Genomic DNA, 20,391 nt, shown 5'->3' with positions numbered 1-20,391 from the left:
ATCCCCTACATAGCTGTCCTATGGTGCGTTGCAGGGATCCAAACTCTAACCCTTGGCAGAAGCAGTATGAGTTTTAACCTTTGAGCCATCTCTCTACCCCCAAGGAGAACACTTATTTCTTTTCAGTATAAAGATTGAACCTCAGACTTCAAGGATGCTGGGTAAGAGCTCTATAATGGAACCTCCAGCCCTCTTTTTATCTTCGGAGGAAGAATCTCACCAAGTTTCCCATGCCCCTGGCTTAGCTTCACCTCACTAGGATTACAGGTCTGTACTACCAAGTCCCCTGCCTCACAGACCACCCCAACCAGAAATATCCTATACCAAGAAAGCAAACCCAGGAAAAGGTTACCAGGCACTGTGCCACACAGAGTGCAAGATGCGCTGGACCCTTGACAGCAATGCATAGGACACAAAGGTCACAACCCTCCCAAGGATCCAGTGAACCTTAAAACTGCCAGAGAACCTTAGAATGGTTCAGCCAAAGATGAGAAAAATAAACTCAAAGACATCAAAGTCTGGGCTGGAGATGTACTGCATCTGAGAGAATCCTCACTTGAAGAGGGCCACGGAGTCAAGCCCCAACACCACTCACAAGGCTAGGAGATAGAAGTTCAAGGCCAACTTGGGCTACATGAGATCCTTGCCAGCACCCACAAAGGGAAGGAGAGGAGGAAGAAAATCAAGATCTGGAGTAGGATCCCACAGCTGGTAGGTAGGATTCTTACAGTTAGTTTTATACTCCAGAAGAAAAATTCCCAAACCCACATTCTCCTGCCAAATTCCAACTAACTCCCTCAGCCCTGCTCCTCCAGTGCTGCGTGCGTGATTCAGAACCTGCAGCCCACACCAAGGGATATATAGGATAATGAAAGGCACAGTAGTCAAAGCCTCAGCTGGTTCTCAAATTACAAATAGAGCTGGGTGTGGTGGCAAAACCCTAAGAGTGTCAGCAGCCTCTAGAGGAGGCTGAGGCATGAGGATCACATGAGGTCAGGTTAGCTACTAGACAAGATCCAATCTCAACAACAAAACGGATCTCGAATTACAAACTGTAGTAGTTTGAATAAAATGGCCTCCCCATAGGTCTAAAAGCATTCACTTCTCCGGCTTACAGAAGAAGCTGTAGAACTCTGGAGAACCATGTCTGCCTGCCTGCCACCATGCTTACCACCATGACGATGACAGACTAAACCTCTCAAGTGCAAGCCACTCCCCAATTATATGTTTTTATTTATAAAAGTTGCCATGGCCAATGTATAAACAATAAAACCCTAAGACACAAACCAAATGATTTTACATTATTTACATAATTTACATTACCACCAACAAATTTAGACACTATCCACTCTCTCTATCCAAATACCTAAAGCCCTAGACTACTTACAACCGTGGCAAAGACAGGAAGTCAAGTGGGTTCCCCTGTAGTATACTCTTTTTGTTTTGTTTTGTTTGTTTGTTTGTTTGTTTTTGGTTTTTTTTTTTTTCCGAGACAGGGTTCTCTGTATAGCCCTGGCTGTCCTGGAATGAACTCTGTAGACCAGGCTGGCCTCGAACTCAGAAATTGACCTGCCTCTGCCTCCCAGAGTGCTGGGATTACAGGCGTGCACCACCACCGCCGGCTCCCTGCAGTATACTCTTAAACCTGAGACCTCTCTGGGTCACTCTCTTGACAATTCTTTTTCTTTGTAAAGATGTATTTATATGAGCACGCTGTGGCTGTCTTCAGACACAGCAGAAGAGGTATCAGATCCCATTACAGATGGTTGTGAGCCACCATGTGGTTGCTGGGAATTGAACTCAGGACCTCTGGAAGAGCAGTCAGTGCTCTTAACCACTTAGCCATCTCTCCAATCCTTGACAGTTCTTAGAAAGCTTAAAATGACTATCTAGAGGGGCTGGGATCGTGGCTCAGCTGGGGAAGCATTTGCCTTTCATGCTAGAAGACATGAGTCTGATCGCCAGAATTCCAGTACTGAAGAGGTTCCTGGTCTTACAAGCTTGAGACCTCAGTGCTTGGGAGATAGAGTCAGGCAGCTCCCTGAGTCTGCCTGGCCTAGTCTAGTGGGCTGGCTGCAAGCTAGAGACCTTATCTCCAAAACAAGGCAGATAACACCTGAGGCAGAGCATCAAAGGATGCCCTCTGACCTCTACTGACACCTGCACACACACATGGGCACACAGCATGCACAAATACACACAAACTAAATAAATAATTTTTTTAAGTTAGGAAAGATCTTGAAAGATAACAAATTTCCTCACTCATCTGGACTCTGTTCCTACGCCTACGAAAATGCTGTATCCTTCATCCAAATTCACACAGATAAGCGTACATATCTGATTTAGGCGTGCTGAAGACTTATGAGGCAGCTAAACATGAGACGCTTTTAGATTCACATAGTAACTGATAGGAATTCCTCAAAAGTATATACCCACTGCCTGATCCAGCAACCTGCCTCTTAGCTAGTCAGAAACATAGTATCACAGGCCCAAAATAAGAGCACTTGTCCTATTTTCTTGGAGGAAGTGTTACATATTCCATGAACTGTGCTTTAGTTTCTTCTTTTTTAGTTGTTAGATTTCAGCAGCCAACTGTGTCACTTTGCTACTCCCCCAAAATAGCTCAAGTGAGTAGTTTAAAATCACATTTTGTTGTTCGGCCAGAAAACCACTGTGCTATGCTGACTTCAGCCACCGGAACTGGGACGAGAGGTCAGGAGCTGTGGCTGGCATGGTGTCTCCTGCACGGCCTGCAGGTCCAAGTCTGTTAAAGTGCAATCTGGGGGCAAATGGCGAGCAAACACCCCCATATCACTTCAGGCACCCCCTTACTCTATCCCACCAAAACCCAAAGACAGTTACAGAGTAAAAAACACATGCTAAGAGCTCTCGGAGGGGAACAATGGTTGAGTTAGTGATGTGTCTGTCTGACACATAGCCAGGAAGACCGTTAGGAATCCCAGCATCCACATGAAAAACCTGCCTCACGGAACAAGTCTGTAGTTCCAATCCTGGTGAGGCCAAATCAGGAGCATCCCTGGGGCTTGCCAGCCAGTCACTCTAGCCAATCGGGTGAGCCGCAGGTTCACCAGGAGACCCTGTGCCAATTATAAAGTAGAGAATAATTGAGCCAACACCCAACAACCCCCCCAGGGTACATGGAAGCCACTCCTTGTCCCCAAGGATCAGAAAGATTGATATCTTGGGCCTCCAGGAAGTTTAGCCAGCAGAATATAGACAGAGACTGTCTCAGACTTCAGCAGGTAGAATGCATGGCCTTCAGGCTGCCTTGCCTCTTCCTCCGCAGTAAAGCCAAATAGAAACCAGTTCAGCGCTTTCGTTTCAAAGAAAGCAGGTTACTAAATAGTCCTCCTTTTCCAGTCCAGTCTCCTCTTTCCAAACATTCCTATCTAAACTCTTTCACATGCATAAAAGAGAAATGGTTGATTTACTGAGTTAGCATTTACTATGCACAGCGCTACAACCTTGAGCACATTTCCCCCTCACACTTCACAAAGACTTTAGGAGACAAGATACTAACACTATCCCTTTTCACAAATGGGGCGTGGGGGAGAATAGGCAGAGAAAAACAACTTGCTTAGGGTACCACAGCTAGCAATGGCAGAGGCACGTTGTCTCTAGATGACAAATTTCTACCAACTACCCTATATTCTTGTACAACTCTCAATGGCAACCCAGGCTAGGGAATAAACGACAATAACAACGATAATAAATCATTAACTAGTTCCAGGCTCCTAAAAGACCCCTCCATTTTTATGTGTTGTTAAACAGGACAGTAGCTCTCACTGAATGACTGACAGGAAAGCTCTCAAGCAATGTGAAGTGCCGCCTGTGCCTGACCCCAAAAACAGTAGTCATTGCCCAGTTTGGAAAAGGAGGCAGGCGCTGCGGGCAGCATGTGGTCAGCCGGTATTCCTCACCATCCCTTCATGAAGATTTTCTGAAATTTTTTTAATATTAGTCCTATCAAGCATAGTCGTCATACAACCCTCAAGCTGACACAGGCCTGGATCTTATATCAAAGTGATTTTTTTTCCCTATCAAAACACCAAACGTTTTGCTACAAATGATGCTAAGTAAAATGGCCCCTCCGTGGCTAGGTGTCCCTAAAGGATGTTCAACCCTCCAACAATACTTAAAGCTGCACTGCACATCCACCACTGAACAGGGTAAGAATCCCTTTCACAGCTGGACATCGAGGTGCAGAGGCAGAGGCAGAGGCAGGGGGATCTTTATGAGTTGGTGGCCAACCTGGTCTACATACTACAAGTTCCAGGCCTGAGTTAATACAATGAGACCCTGTCCAAAAAAAAAAAAACCCTTTCCACAGTATGAGGGAACCATGAATCTGTTACTTATACACACACACAGACAAACACACACACACAAAGACACACACACACATACATACACATGTGCATGCCATGGTCTATTTACTGTAAGGTAGCTTCAACCTTGTGGTGTAACTGAGGATGGCCTTGAGCTTCTGACACACACACACTTCTGACACACACACTTCTGACACACACACTTGTCTCCACCTCCCAAGGGCCACCATGTCTAGACTGCAAGCTGGGGTCCAAGCCCAGCTTCCGAACACCAGACCAGCTCTCTACCAACTGAACTACATTCCAAGACCACCTAGGTCTTTTCTCAAAGTGTAATTCATCTACTCCTACTACAAGATACTAATCTTTTAAAGAGATTAATATTTATCTAGTTCTGAGAGTTTAGAACCAAAGAATTCAAAAACTGGGGGGGGAAAGGGTTGTAATAAATACAGGCTTTTGAAGCATACATACCTTTTTCAGATTTCTTTTTTCGATGCTAGGAATCAAACTCAAAGTCCAAAGCCACCATGACACCCCTTTTATGTATAATACCACATAAGTGTAATATCAAAAATAATTTAAAACGAAATTGACATCAGGTACTCTTTCACACAGGGACACTTGGTTCCGAGGGCACAGAGAACTGTCATGACTTGCCATGAAGTTCTCAGCCAACAACATAGCTGCTCTCATTTCTAAGACTAGAGCACATCTGTTCAGTTGTTTTGTTTTATTTGCTTTGTCTTGTTTGCTTTGCTTTGTTTTATTTTTGAGACGGGTTTCTCTGTATAAAAGAGCCCAGGCTACTTGGAACTCACCTTGTAGACCAGGCTGACCTTGAACTCACAGAAAACTTCCTGCCTCTGCCTCCTGAGTGCTGGAAACCTGTGACCTTTAACCCTGCCAATACTTCCTGCCGATCTAGAGAAGCCAACATTGGTAGAAGATGATCCCACTTAATGCTGAGCCAAGCCCAGCGACCAAAGCCAAATTCCAGGCCTGCTGAGAGCCCGCTCTCCTGAAAACAAGGCTCACTGCACGAGCTCCTCCCTCCACTGCACATGCCTTGACCTGATCAAGAGCAGGGTGAGAACACAGAGAACTTCTTCCTTGGCTTTGTTTCATTACTAAAAACACATGTCTTCTATTCCCTGCACCAGTAGAAACAGATTTCTAGGGCCAGTGATAACTGCTCAGCACCCAAGAATGGTCACCCTGAACCCAAGGTAGACAGATCACAGACTGACTAGAGGGCATCGCCACTGCAGATGGAACTTTGATACCCTCGTGTCTTCCTATAAAGCTTCAAGTTATAATCACAAGAGATATGGCCCAAGATGAAAGGGTCGATCATCCACCCACACCTGTCTTCTGCACCTAGCACGACACTGACCACAAGCTACCACTAAGGCACTAGACAGAAAGAAACACAGAATCAAAGTTGCTAAGAGTGAAAACATGCCTTCTTTTTACCACAGAAGACATGTGTTCCAGGCCAGCCCACGGCTTGGTTCCATGACCTTTCTTGCTCAGGGGTGCCACACTCCTTCTGTGGCTAAAGAGCTGGCCACAGGGAAAAAAAAAGAGAGAGAGAGCAGGAAGAAGAGGCAGTCCAGGGCTCGGTGTGGCACAAACATTCCTTTCGACAAGTGCACAAGTGCAGGTGATTTTAATGTGAACTCAGGAACAGAAATGCTAAATCTGAAGGATGGGTTGGGGTTTTTGGTTTTGTGGCTGTTGTTTTCTGTTTTGGATTTGCTTTTTCTTACAGCATTAAGTCATCAGTACTCCCCAGACAGCTTCATGCAAGACACGCAGTCTCTGCTTCAGTATAAACTGTGCTACTCAAAGCTCTTTTACTGAATGCCCCTTCTTCAGGTCAACCATTCTTTCCAAGGTACCTCCCTTGTTTTGGGAGTCTCGGGTATTCCTTTTTGAATCTACTTTGAGTGTCTGTCCACGTCTGTTTGTGTTTGTGTTTTGACTTCGGCAATCCTCACCGTAAACAATGTCCTGAAGGGGACACGGAAGATTTGATTCTATAACCATGTCAAAAGATGAAGAAGTCTTCTCCCTCACAAGAATCAATAGAGGTGGAATGGGAAACCTTTCAGATCTCACCAGCTTTTAAGAGGAAGACTGAGGACTTCCGAACTCCATTCTTGTCTCTGCCTAAGGAGTCCAGTGATGGCCATTAAGACACCCAAGTTGCATACATAGTAAGTGGAAAAGCCTGTTGCAGACCAGTCATGAGTTAGTGGACATTGGATGTGGATCTGGACACATCCAGACCAAAACCAGTCAGGTGCTTGCTTCTGAAGTATTTCAACCGCAACCTAATAGATGTAATGTCATCACAACACAGAACATCAAAATCAAAGAGTATTACTCTGAGGGCCAAAAGAAAAAAGAAAATGTTTTTTATGATTCTGTATGAATAGCTAAACAACGCAAAATCATATTGTGTGGGGGAACAAAAGCTAACCCTTTCAAGTTATAGCCTTTTACATCATGTCAGAGGTGGTTCCATTCCCAATGTCTAGGGATAAAGACCAAATATTTAAATCAAACACACTCAATTTTTATTTAAAAGTCTATGTTGCTACTGGGCCTGTAACCCCCACCCGCTGGAAGGATCAGGGTTCAAGTGTTCAGTCCAGCTCTTCTTAAAGGCCCTCCCCTCACATACATTTACGGATGTTTGAAGACGGGATAAAAGCACTGGAAACTGTTGAGACTTCGGGGAAAAATATCTAAGAATCCACTATGTTGTCGCCTGGTTTTCCCATACTAATGTTTTAGATTTAGAAAAATACAGTGCCCACTGTCATGTTTGATAATACTTCCCCTCAGCACTTCGAAGACATCATTTGTAGCACCAGCTGTGGCAGGGATCCCACACTCCCTGCGCTGTTCAGAGCTATAACCCTACTTCCGACCGCTGGAAAGCACCCAAGCCCTAGCTGTTTCCAAAGGCCTCCCTAAACCACAGTAACTGAATTCTGAACAGGAGCCGGGGGCTCACATGCCGCTGAGAAGTCGGTGGGTTTCTAAAAAACAAACAAACAAAAACTAACCAATACGAGATTTTGGTTAAGAACTCACAAGGAGAAACCTAACTGAAAACCAAAAGCTAAAATGGTGAGCTAAAATATGTTTTTTTTAAAGCATGAAGCGCTGGGTCCCAAAGAGAACAACAGTCCCCAAGGGTTTTCTAGCCTACCACGGGCGGCAGCATCGAGCTGTGGGCACCGCCTAGCGCCAGATGTCGCAGACCCCCAGCCTGGGCACCTGGACGCGTGCGCCCCGAACCCTTTGGTGTGCAGGTGGTTGAGCCGGTCTCCTGGAGGCAGAAGCTTGACGGGTGGCTCTGGGGCGCCCCCTAGGGTCCAGCGGCACCCCACCACCCTCGGAAAACCTGAAGCTAACATACATCTCCCTCCCAGGGCTGTGACATTTTAACTTTGCCTGATTCCAAAAGCTGTCTTCCCTGTGCCTCTAACAGATACCCCTCCGCTGCCGGTTGAGGGTACGGGCTAGTTACCTGGATGCCTTAACAGGGACGGAAAATGAGGAAAACTGAAATGGACCAAGCCTTGACAAGGCGGCATCCCTATCGGTCCCAAACTGGGTTGCAAGCCTCAGACACCAGAATCCTTGTAGAAACACTGGCTACAGCCCGGAGAGGTCAGCCAGAGATGAAATTGGAAATTTCTGTTTTGCAAGGCTGCCTCCCACCACCCTTATAAAAAAAGTGACCCTTACTAGGCTCAACCCCAGGTGCACCCGAGCGCACTCAGCTGGCAAGTCCCTGGCATGGGGGACGGCGGTGGGGGAGGCGATCTAGTCAAAGGCAATGATAAAAAAACAAATGTTGCCCAATGGTCTCTAAGGGAGAAGGGTGCTGATTCTCAGAGGAAATGCTCCTCAGCGTCTACTTCCATAGAGACAGGACCCTCGTGGGTAAACCCCAGGCCTCCTAATGAGTGCACGCGCACCCTCACCAAGCTCTGTAGACAGCTCCAGAGACAGGAGGATGCACCGAGGAAAAGGAGCCGAAGAACCGCAGTGTTTTGCCCTCTGTCCCTCGCAACCACCCTCAAACCTTCCAAGAAGGGATCACTCGTTGCCAGTCCCCTTAGGGTTCCCGGGAACAGCAAGGGTCCTCGAGCCTGGCTCCTGGGTGCACGACGGGGTTGGGGGTACCCGCTGCACCAAAACCCCGCGCTCTGGCAGCCAGAACACAAGCTGCTATTAACCAAGGAAAACGGAAACAGTGTGTCACGTTTCTTTTTTTCTTGATTAGAATAACCGCCGCCTCCAAATATTCCTCCTGAACAGGCGATGAGAAAGCAGAAAAACCGGGTATTCTGTCCTTAGGAGATCGAGGAAAGAAAAGCAAATCGCGCCCTCTCCCACCTCTTTCCCTGAGCCGGGAGAGAGGACGTGGCCTTCACCCACTGAGAAGGAGCTGGGCAGCTTGAGCTGCAGCCCTCCGACTCTGCAAGAGAGGAGGAAGGCGGCTGGCCTCTGCCCTCACCGAGGATAGAGGGTGTGGGCTAAAGGCTGGAAGTGGAAGGGTCGCCGAGCTGCACACGGGTACGTGCAGTGATTTAGGATTGTCGTGTGGCCAATATTGTTCCAGCCTTAACCTGGCTAGAAAATGAGCGGGTCTGGGTATGGGTCTGGCAGGCACAATCAGCCTGCAAAAAGGCAAAGATGAAGGTAGGTAGAGCGCGCCAGACAGCAAAAAATCTGCCCGGACGCCAGAAGCTACCCAGCTGTCGACCCGCGCCCTGCACTTGGAGCCTGGCAACCCAGCCCCAAAAGAGTGACACAGAAAGGGGCCGCGAGCCCAGGGGAGCAGGGATCTACCCAAAAACTCGCTGCTCACCGCTTCCTGCCCTCCCGGGGCTCCCAGGCCCCCCGCGTCAAGAGAGCAGCCTCCCGCTTGCACTGAGGCGTAGCCCGCACCTCAGCCCGGAGCAAGGCTGAAAGGAGGCAGCCCCGGCGACTAGAACGCGGGCTGCTCCCCACATCCTGACTCCTCTGCAGCCAGCCTCTGCCTTCCATCCCCAAACACCGCCCTCCCCCCTACAAAGGGTCGGAGGGATGCAAAGTGAGCCACGGTTAGGAGCTCCTTCTATCCCCGCAGAAGCAACGGGAGCACCCCCAGATTACTCAAACCAACAGAGCATCCTTCCCACAGCCAATCTCCCCAGACATCCTGCAACTCTAGCCTTCCGGATCAGCTCCGGATCAGCCAAGCAAGTCGCCTCCCCCCCCCTCCCTCCCCGACTCCAGATGCTTCAAGCTTCCCAAGGCACAGTCAGAGCACATCTCTGAGTCCCCGATCCTCCTTTCCAGCCCGCCACTGCTTCTGCCCTCTCTGACCATCAGCCTCCTAGAACATTGCCGGAGCCAATGAAGCAGTAGCCCGGCCCCCCTTCACCCTCTCCGCGGTCCCTAGACTGGCGCCCAAGCTCCGCGCCCCGGCGACAACTCCGCATACCCCGCGCGCGGGCCGGAGCCGCGTCCCATCGGCGGCCCGCACTCACCCGGGAAGCACACCACATAATGGAGCACAGAACTGGTGATTTTCAGGAACAAAATCCACCAACACGGTTCCAGTAACCTCCGCATGTCCGAAAACGCACATCGAAAAGAGAAAGGCAGGGGGGTAAACTTGTTGAATAAGTTCTTGCTTCCGAGCGAGGCTCCGCTAAGCCTGGAGGCTTTCTCGGCTCGCCTGCCACACGGGCCCCCAACACTCGGCGACCGGTCCCGCAGGAATCCGGGAAGCTGCCAAGCGCTCCCGGGAAAACCTCAAAAAGTGACCGGGAATGCAAAGCCACGCTAGGGACGATCCTCTCGGAGGAGAAGGGCTGCTTTCCGCTCAGACACGATCCAGCCGATATGGCAGGGTAAGGAGAAGACGCACGGCGGCGGAGCCCGGGGCCCGAAGCAGGCAGGGACCGCGGGTGGCGGTGGCTAGCAGCGGAAGAGCCCCAAGTTGAGTCGGCAGCACAGCGCAGCCCGAGAACCGGCGGGCGACGGCGGGGCTGTGCGCGGCGCGGCGCGGCGGCTCCGAGCTTCAGGCGGGCAGCTCCTTCCAGGGCCCCGGCAAGGAAGGAGGCATGTCTGCGAGCGGGGAAAGGGAGGGAAGCGGCAGGGCGGAGCGCAGAGCCCCCCAGAACAGAAATGGCCAGTGGAGCGCAGGGAAACACAAAGGATCTCAGAGGGGCGCCGGGGCGAGGGCGCCTTCAGTCCATGCTCCTGAAAGTTGTGGCTCCGGCGCAGGCTGGGAAGGAACCGAGAGCGCGGGGCTGGAAACTGGCCATGCCTCCATACAGGAAGTAACATGTGAGCATGGATCCTGGCAGAGACTTTAAAGCCGGCGAGCGGGCGAGCGAGCGAGCTGAGGGCGCGCGACGGCGGGGGCGCGCAAGCACGGGCGCGCGGTGACGCGCATCCCCGAGCTGCCGCCGGCGGGGGCGCGCGTTGCACTCTCTTAAAGCGACCGCACTGGGCTCCCGCTTCCAAGGACTTGCACTACTCTCCTCTCCAGGCGTGCCTAGGGCTATGGGTGTGCGTTTAGGAGAGCTGGTAACCCTGAAGACAGGGAAGAGACCAGCTGTCTTCTAGGGTCTGCGTGGCTTCGCTCCATTTTCGAGTTCTCAAAGACGAAGCGTGGATTCGGAGAGATCCCTGGCCTGGTTCAGGGATCCGCGACTTGGGGGAGGGGGAAAGGGTGGTACGGTGGGAATCTTGGGGAGAAGGGACCGGCAACTACCTTTTTCAAGGAGAGGGGACTTCATATGGCCTCACCATCTTGACGGTGCCTTGGCGGGGTGCACCTCCGGCGTCCCCCTCCTGCTGCATTCCCGGGCAAAGAGACAAAGCCCGCGGCCTTTGCACTCAGATTTTATTGAGACTTGATTTTTTTTTCCTTCCCTCTTACTGAGCTTCCATGGATCGAGTCTACCGCTGGGAGATCGGACAAGGGACGGGGGTCGATTCCAGGCTAGTAAAATTCAGCCCTAGTCCCACACCCGCTTTCCCCAAACTACGACGATCTGTCGCGGAGTTTTCGCAACTCTCGGCTTCAGGGAGAAGGTGGCTGCACCTTGGCCTGGTTAGGCAGAGGGCGAATGAAGCGCGCCTCTTACCCGGGGCCGGGGAAAGCAGCACCCCGGGGCAAGACTGGTTTCCCGGCAGCCGCCTTAGGAGACGCGGTTAAGTAAGCTACAGGGAGAGGCATCCGGGGGAAATGCTAGAACTAGGCTTATCTGTAATGAGTTTTGTCCCTTGCCTCTCACTGAGATCTTTATCGCTTGGGCTTCTCTGCAACCTATTTTTTTCCTCCTACGTTGGTGCTAAAAGTGGGGAGGCAGGTTTTTTTCATCAAATTTGTAATTGAGCCAGTGTAATTAGCCATTTGTAATTCTTTTCATACTTTTTCTGCCTCTCTTTGAAAACGGTAGGGACGTGTTTTTAAAGTGTCTCTTTGCCGGTCTGTTTCAGGCCACCGCGGCACAGTCCCACACCCACCCAAACAACCCAACCGGATGTTCTTTCGGTTTTCAAATAATATACAGATGTTCTGATAGCCTGCAGCATGGTGTGGTTAGGAAAGCAGTTTCGCGCCCACAATTCCAAAGGAAAAACCTCAGAAAAGTTACATTTGGGGTGCAAAACTAATAAATGCCAAGAAGTTTCTTGGGAGGGCCCCAGGTCTATCTTTAGCCAAACCCGGCAAACACTGTCCCTGGCCTGGGCTATGAGACCAATCTATTTGCTTTAGAACTTGACTCTTACTGGTTTTGTTGCACTCGAGGGCTACTCATGAATGCCTATGATGACCAGTTCCCTTGAAGAATGTGTTGGAGGGGTATTCCAGTGCCAGGAAGAGTGGGGTACGTTAAAACGATCCTAGCACAAATGTCTGTCTCCTTCCGAGGTGGCTCCCGGATTTTAACAATCAGTTGGTGGGACTTGAATCACACAGAGGTCAGAGACCTCAGCAGAGCTTTATCTGTGAAACAGACATTGTAAGTGCTGCCCTTTGGGCAATGCCGAATTCCTTTCTATACCCTGTTTGCTGGTTCAACAAATGAACTGCACATCCACTCTGTGCTGGGTATCGTAAGAACAGGACATGCCAGCCTGTCTGCCTCAGCTGGGGAAAGTCAACCGAGGGGTAGTTGAGAAGACCTTAAATGTGAAATGCAAAGAAGGACCTCCAACACCCAGTTGTTGGGCTTGAAGAGAATGATCATGCCTTACAGTGTATGGGACCCCGTCCCTTCTAGTCACTCTGCGCTGGTGCCTCTCCTGGGACCCCAGGCTACAGTTTACCACAAAATGGGATTAAAAGCACACATCAAGCTCCATCAGCTCCCCCAAAGTCTAAATGTTCTAGCCAGGCCCATTAGCACATGCCTGTAATCCCGGCACTCAGGAAGTCAAGGCCTGAGAATCCTAACTTCAAGGCTAGCCTAGCGTCAGAGCAAGACCTTGTCTCTTTTTTTAAGTTTACAACAAAAATTCACTGGCCCTATTACAGAAAGGTGTTTTGGTTACCATTTGAAACCCAACTGCAAAGTGAATATTCAAGCCCCAGTTTCCGAGTTGTAGTGGCACAGAAATGACCCAGAGAACATACCTGCTGGGTTTCTACCTGGTGATTAGCTACCATCCCTGGCAGGTGGCAGGGGGCTGCAGGAGGCAGTGAGCAGGAGCTGGGCAACGCTGACCACTTAAAACTAGGAAGAAAAGTCACTGCTACTGACAACAAATCCCACCCCCCACCCCCCAGTGAGCAGCATAGGCCTACACTTCCTTTTTCCCAATGTGTGGGGGATGGGGTGTGGAGTGGAACCAAGGTGTAAACCAGGATGACTCTGGAACTAGCAGGGTCTCTTCTAATCTCATCGCAGAGAACTCAGCCCCCAGTGGTTATAGGACTACAATCTTGTTTCTTGCAGGCTGTTAGCCGAGGTTGTCTTCATTTACAGTCCCTCTGAACCTTTGGAACTTCCTTCAAAGGCAATGAAAGAATTCTCTGTTTTGGCTAGAATCTTGAGAATGACTATCCCACCACTTCTGTACTAGAAGACAGTCCGATCAAGGGAGTAGGCATGTAACTGAGACACGTCACGTCTCAGTCACTCTCATGAAGAGGGTGCTACACGTCAGAGGGTGGGGCATCTTGAAGAGCACATTAGAACCCTGCCAGCCATGGGTCTATGGGAGTACCAATGCCTGTTGCTGTATGCTGTCTTACAGCCAAATAAATAAAAAGTAGCCTGATTTGCTGCCACAGACCTGTTATCACGGTACTCCTGAGGCTGAGGCAGGAGGATCACAAACGGAAGATTGGCCTGGGCTGTAAAGTGAAACCTTTTCCTAGTGTAGTTTCTGTTGCTGTGATAAAACCAACCTGGAGAAGAAAATGGCTGATTTAGCTTACAAATAACAGTCCATCCGTTCTAGAAATGGGAAGCTGAGGCAGGCACCTGGAGGCAGGAACTGAAGCAGAGGCCTTGGAGGAAGGCTCTGTTGATTTGACTTACATGGCTTATTCAGCTACTTTTTTTTTTCTAATAGAGGCAAAGTTTCTCTGTGTAACAGCCCTGGCTCTCCTGGAATTTGCTCTTTAGACCTCCAACTCAGAGATCTGCCTGCCTCTGCCACCTGAGTGCTGGGATTAACAGCATGAGAAAGGCTTTCTTTATACAACCCAGGACCACCTGCCCAGGGGTGGCACTGCCAACTTCAGCTGGGCCCCATAAAATCAATTGTTAAGCAAGAAAACACCCTGAATCAATCATTGATGGAGAGAACACCCCAACACACTCACCTGCAGAACAAAGTTCCTCGGCTACCTTCCCACCTCTTCCCAGGCGATCCTAGCAAGCATCAACACTCCTCTCACAAAATGAAAGGACAAGAGAGACAGAAGGACATTGAAGAAAGGGAAGCCAAAGAAAGCGCTGTAAGACACAGAAGCACTGGATATAGTTTAGTAACACCGCACAGTTTCTCCTGTGACATGCGGGCCACCTAAGTCCTCAGGGACCCAGCAGATCCAGGGAGCTTCGTAAGGCGGGTACCTTAGTCAGGGAAAGGATCACAAGTCAAAGTTTAAAATTTAAAGTGTGGCTTCTGCTAAATGCTGGTTGCCCTCCTATCATGGTCAACATTTCACAATTCAAACCCTCCTAAGTCAGGGGCCATTTATCTGTGTAGACCACAGTTAGGGGTGGTGCCTGCCAGGCCAGCGGGGCTGAGTTCTCCTGTTGCTTATATCTGCATGATGACAGACAGAGTAGGCACTTCATGCCTCGGCTTCCTCGTGTGTAACATGGGAAAATAACTGTGTTTTCTTCTAAATAGAGAGGATTAACAGGAATTAATAAACATACAGTACTTAGAGCAGTGGCAGACACCTAATAAGCATTTAATAAATGTAAGCTATTACTGTTATCTGTTCACGCAGCAAAGTGATAGAGAGTGAACATCTGTTATTTTCTAGCTGCTCAGCCTCCATTTCTTCTAGAAATACCATCCCAGTTTTCCTTTGTGCAAAACTCCAGATGGTTGCAGAGTCGATGCCTTCCCCCCCCTCCGCCCCCACTACATCCACCATGTTCCCCCACCAGGTCAGCATGGACAGGTACCTAATCTTAACCACGGGAGCCTTTCATCCCTCTGGCCTGGCTGCCTATGGTCCAGTTGGTCCAGTTATGCTCAGAATTTTTGTTGGAACCCAGGTATGGTGGCTCATAAAAATAACTCTAGTATTTGGGAAGTAGCAGGAATAGATCAACTTCCAAGCCAGCCTCTACCATGTAGCAGGTTTAAGGCCAGCCTGAACTACATGATACCTTATATCAAAAAAATGTAAAAGTGTTTTTTATTTGCCTGATATAATTGTCGTGCCTGAGACTTACTGCCTCAGTCTGCTGACATAGGCCTAATCCTAGGAGTTTTTAGCTTCCATACATTCTTATCTAGGCCTAGAATGTTTTCCGCCTCTGAGACTTACTGAGTTCATCCTTTCTAGTTCTCTCTGAACTCTGGCTGGCTAGTTCAACTCAGCTGTTCTGGCTCAAACTCTTCTCCAAGCTGACAGGTTCAATCTGGCTTCTCTTGGCCTCTGACTGAAGTGCTCTGCTTGGCTTCATACTAACTCGTTCTAATCTTCTGGCTCCTTCTGGTTTTTTTTGGCCACACCTCCTAACTTTTCCCAAACTGCTCTACTAACTTAGGATCAAGTATTCAAACAAATAAGCTCATGAGGACCACTATCATTCAAACCATCAACGTTGCCTTACATGATATAGTCTGGGCAGTGTGACAATGGCTGATGTGGTGGTTTGAATATGCTTGTCCATGGGAAGTAGCACTATTAGGAGGATGGCCTTGTTGGAGTGGGTGTGGCCTTGTTGGAGTGGGTGTGGCCTTGTTGGAGGAAGTATGTCCTATGCTTAAATTCCACCCAGGATGGAAGAGAGTCTTCTCCTGGCCACCTTTGGATCAAGATGTAGAACTCTCAGTTCCTTCTCCAGCACTGTTTCTTTCTGAATGCTGCCATGCTTCCTGCTGTAATGATAATGGACAGAACCTATGAACCTGTAAGCCAGCTCCGATTAAATGTTGTCCTTTATAAGAGTTGCTTTGGTCATGTTGTCTCTTCACAGCAATGAAAACCCTAACTAAGACAGCCATCTTCATAATGGAGAGGTCGAGAATCTGTTAAGTGCTCCATCTGGAGACTGGATGCCTCAGCAAGCCAACTTCATGCTGAAGGGCCTGAAGAGGTACTAGAAAGTTGTTGGTTCTCAAGTTGTGTTGGAAGCCTGATAAAGCTGGGTTGTAATATCGGCAAAGGAGTGCAGTGGCACCAGAGTCAGCAACAGGGTCGATAAACCTACCGACAAGATGCCAAGGGAACAAGGCAAAAAGCTAAGCTTTCTTGTGGGCCTCTTTTGATGTCAGTAACCACTGGGAGATGCTTCGGGTGGGTCTTCTCGTTCAAATAACCTAATCAAGGAAAAGATGTCCGGGACCCACACGGCAGTTCACAGTTGTCTAGATGTTTGATTCTGACCTCCTCAGGCACCAGCCCACACACGTGGTACACAGTTATATATGTGTGTAAAACATCTATGCACATAAATATAACATAAATAAATCTTTAAAAAGTGTTTTGAAAAATGTGGGCTTAGCAGTGGTACACACATCGTTAGATCCAGCGTTCGGGAGGCAGCGTTCGATCTCTGTGGGCTTGAGATCCAGGACAGCCTGGGCTACGTAAAATTTTGTCTTAAAAAACAGAGTAGGTGTGGTGGCTCATACCGTCAATCGTATACTCGGGAGCTGGAGGCCGGCAGATCTCTGTGGATTTGAGGCCAGAATGGGCTACATAGGAAGCTCCAGGACAGCCAGGACTACACAGAAAGACAGCCTCAAAAGCCGAAAAGATGTAGAATTAAATAATCATATAAATATGACATATAGGCTCTTCTGGTTATCAATCACAAAAGACTAAAATACAACAAGGTGAAGAAAGGAAGGAGGACCGTGGGTGTGAGCTGCTGGTGGGACTGGGTCTAAGGCCTCCAAACTCTCTCCTCACCTTCCACAGCTTTCCCAGGCCCCACCTTCCTATCTGGCTGTTAGTGGCTGTTGAAAGCAGACCTTCTTCAGTGTTCTTACTGTTTCTGTAAAATGCATTCTGGCTGGGCCTGGACCCCTGCCTGGACCACGGTCCTAGACTGGGCCAACCTGGAGGCGGAAGTAAGACTCACTCCTGGATCTCAGAGCTTTATGAGGGGGAAAGCAGGCAGAGAAGAATCTGTGACAGGCTCACTTGGTCCTTGACATCAGTCCTACATGGGCATCTGTGTTAAAGATGGGGAAACTCGGGAGCTGGGCAGGTGCTCAGCAGCTTAGAGCCCTTGCTGCTCTTGCAGAGGACCTGGGTTCAGTTTCCAGCGCTCCCACAATGGCGTATAGCCATCTGTAACTCCAATTGTAGGAAATACGATGTCCTCTCTTGACCTCCACAACAGGCACCAGTCATCTACATGGTACACATACACACATGCAGGCTCACACACACACACACACACACACACACATGCACACACACACATACACACACACACCATCTATATCTATATCTACATCTACATCTATATCTATATCTATACCTATCTCTCTCTCTCTATATATATATATATATATATATATAGAGAGAGAGAGAGAGAGAGACAGAGAGAGAGAGAGAGAGAGACAGAGAGAGAGATGTCTCAGCAGTTAAGAACACTAGATGTTCTTCCTGAGGATCTGGGTTCAATTCCCAGCATCTACATGGCAGCTCATAAACATCTGTAACTCCAATCTCAGGAGCTGATGCCCTTTTCTGGTCTCTGTGTAGCAGGCATGTACATGGCAGGCAAAATATGCATACACATAAAATAAACTATACACATGATGGAAAAACAAAAGCCCTAAAAGATTAAGTGAGACAGAATGGAATAAGCAAGGACTGGGTAATGAGATTGTAGGATACACTACACTCAGAAGAAACGCCTGCAGCATGATTACCAGACCTCGGTGGCAGAGGGAGGCAAGGCGGAGAAACAGGACTCACAGACACTGTAGATACAGAGTCACCTAACGCTGTGGCCACTGATGAACAAGAGCTTCATCATAGCTTTTCAACAGGACATCCTGCCATCTCTTCACACCTCACGGTGGAGGTCAACCATCCCCAGAGTAAGGGGACAAATCATATTTAAATCATAACGGTGTTTATCAGAAGCCTCAAAAATCTATCTTTTGGTCCAGCAATTAAAACTCTAGTATTCTTTTAAAAACAGCAATCATTAAAAATAGAAATTTCTTTTTAAGAAATCATGAAGGTACTCCCAGCATATTATAATAGCAAATTACAAATTGGCAAATCTGTTAAAAAATGTCTCGTGGCATTAAAATGATGTTTATGAAGGCAGAAATTGTCCACTGTACTCTGTTAAATAAAAGTCAGAACAATAGGGCTAGAGAAGGCTCTGTGGTTAAGAGCATAGGCCGCTCTTACACTCAGGTTCAGTTCCTAGCACCCACACGCACCGAGGCTCACAACCATCTGACACCCTCTTCTGGTCTCTGTGAGCACCAGGTAGGCATATTAATGTATATTTAACTTTATTTGAAAAATGCTTATTGTCAAAAAAATGTAACAATATATTCAAAATATTGGAAGTTGGGCTGGAGAGATGACTGAAGGTTAAGAGAACCGACTGCTTTTCCAGAGGTCCTGGGTTGATTTCTAGCACCCATGGGGTGGCTAACAATGGTCTGTGGCTCCAGTTCCAGAGGATTGGAAGCCCGCTCAGAACTCCAGAGGCACTGCATACATGTGGTGCACACACTCACGGGCATGCAAAACAATCCTACACATAAATAAATAACTCTTAAAAATTAAGTTAGAGCCCAGTCCGAGGCCGGGTGAAGTCTGACCCATTGGCGGGACCCTGCCACGTGCTGTGAAGCTGTAGTCAAGAGCGGTGGCCAGCCAGAAAAGTGGGGAAGTTCGACAAATCAAAACTCAAAAGAAAACTAATACTGGAGGAGAAAACAAAAACAAAATCAGAAACCTCTTCCCTTGAAGGAAACTACCCAGCAGGAGAAACAGTGTGTTAAAAGATTGTAAAATGAAAGTCTCCTTCAAAGGGCAGCTGCCACGTTGCCTGACAGCCACAGCTTTAGGCTTATTTTCATAAATCTAGGTGTTTGGAGAAATTTAAGACAATGGCTGATGGTAAGCAGGAATTGGGACTGAGGGTTCCCTTTGTTTTTACACTTTCTCATTCTGTAGCCTTGGCTGTCCTAGTTCTGTAGACCAGGCTGGCCTCGAACTCAGAGATCCACTTGCCTCTGCCTGGATTAAAGGCATGCACCACTGCACAACACCTTGGTTTTAAACTTCCTAAGTGATACATAATTTCCAGATGGCAGATGTTGACGGCAATCTCACCAGCAATAATCACTGCGTCTGTGGTCCTTCTGGTTAAATCCAGTTTTAACCTATAGTAAGTGCCACCATCACTTTGTCATTATTCTGGAATTGTGTGCCTTTGCAGCTTCTCACAGTTTATTCTCATCCTTAGTGTAGCCACAAAAGTTAAATATAGTCACTATCTTAAAAATAAATTTAAGCCAGGCAGTGGTAGTAAATACCTCCCAGCACTTGGGAGGCAGAGGCAGGCAAATCTCTGAATTCAAGGCCAGCCTGGTCTACAGAGTGAGTTCCAGAATAGCCAGGGCTACACAGAGAAACCCTGTCTCAAGAAAACCAAACCAAAACAACAACAACAACAAAAAGATAGTAAAGTTATATCTATAAAAAAATTTAAATTAAAAACAAGAAGGAACCACCTTAGGCTTATAGGGTCATCTGAGGATAGCAAAACTGCCAGTCGGTTTTATTTTCCCTTTTAGATGTCTTAGATGTTTAAACTTTTCCAGCATGGAGACAATTTTAAGATTTTAAGATTTATGTGTGTGTATACCTGTGCTTGGGTGCAGGTGCCTGTGGAGGCCAGAAGAGGGCGCCGATCTTCTGGAGCTGGAGTTCCAGGCATGTAGACCACCTGACATGTGAGCTGGCATTTGCAGGGGCCACTCTCACTCCTGGCATGAAAGGTTTAAACTGAAACAGTCACAGAGAAAACTTTTTAGACACTTGTTGCCTTGATGAAGTGCCGTGAAACTGGCTCGAACAGAGAAAATGTAGTCGGTAGGTCGAACTTCAGCTCCCTCAGCTTCGCTGCGACAAACCCACCCAATTCTGGTTCTTACACAACACCGTGAGACTCGTTGCTCAGCCAGCACTCATTAGAGAATTTCAAAAGCCCTGGAAACATATTCGTTCCAGCCTAGCAAACGGGGATGTGAGGAAAACTAAGAGTTCAATTCAGAGAATCATGACGGTTTAAGGAAAATGACCAGAGACATAACAATTCGT

General features: G+C 48.2%; 1 protein-coding gene across 2 annotated transcripts in view; it reads right to left on the bottom strand.

The window, feature by feature from the left end:
• Positions 1–10,034, bottom strand: part of Ptprg (protein tyrosine phosphatase receptor type G) — a 680,693-nt gene extending 670,659 nt beyond the window's left edge. For both annotated transcript variants that reach the window (XM_052190336.1, XM_052190337.1), the window contains exon 1: positions 9,911–10,034. In XM_052190336.1, coding sequence (XP_052046296.1) covers positions 9,911–9,995 — 85 coding nt within the window. In that variant the 5' untranslated portion in view covers positions 9,996–10,034. The remainder of the gene's footprint in view (positions 1–9,910) is intronic.
• Between the last annotated feature and the right edge of the window lie 10,357 nt (positions 10,035–20,391).

The sequence above is a fragment of the Apodemus sylvaticus genome, chromosome 8 (assembly GCF_947179515.1).
Source record: "Apodemus sylvaticus chromosome 8, mApoSyl1.1, whole genome shotgun sequence".
Lineage (NCBI taxonomy): Eukaryota > Metazoa > Chordata > Mammalia > Rodentia > Muridae > Apodemus > Apodemus sylvaticus.
Note: the sequence above shows the minus strand (reverse complement) of the source record. Positions and strands in the feature narration are given on the sequence as shown.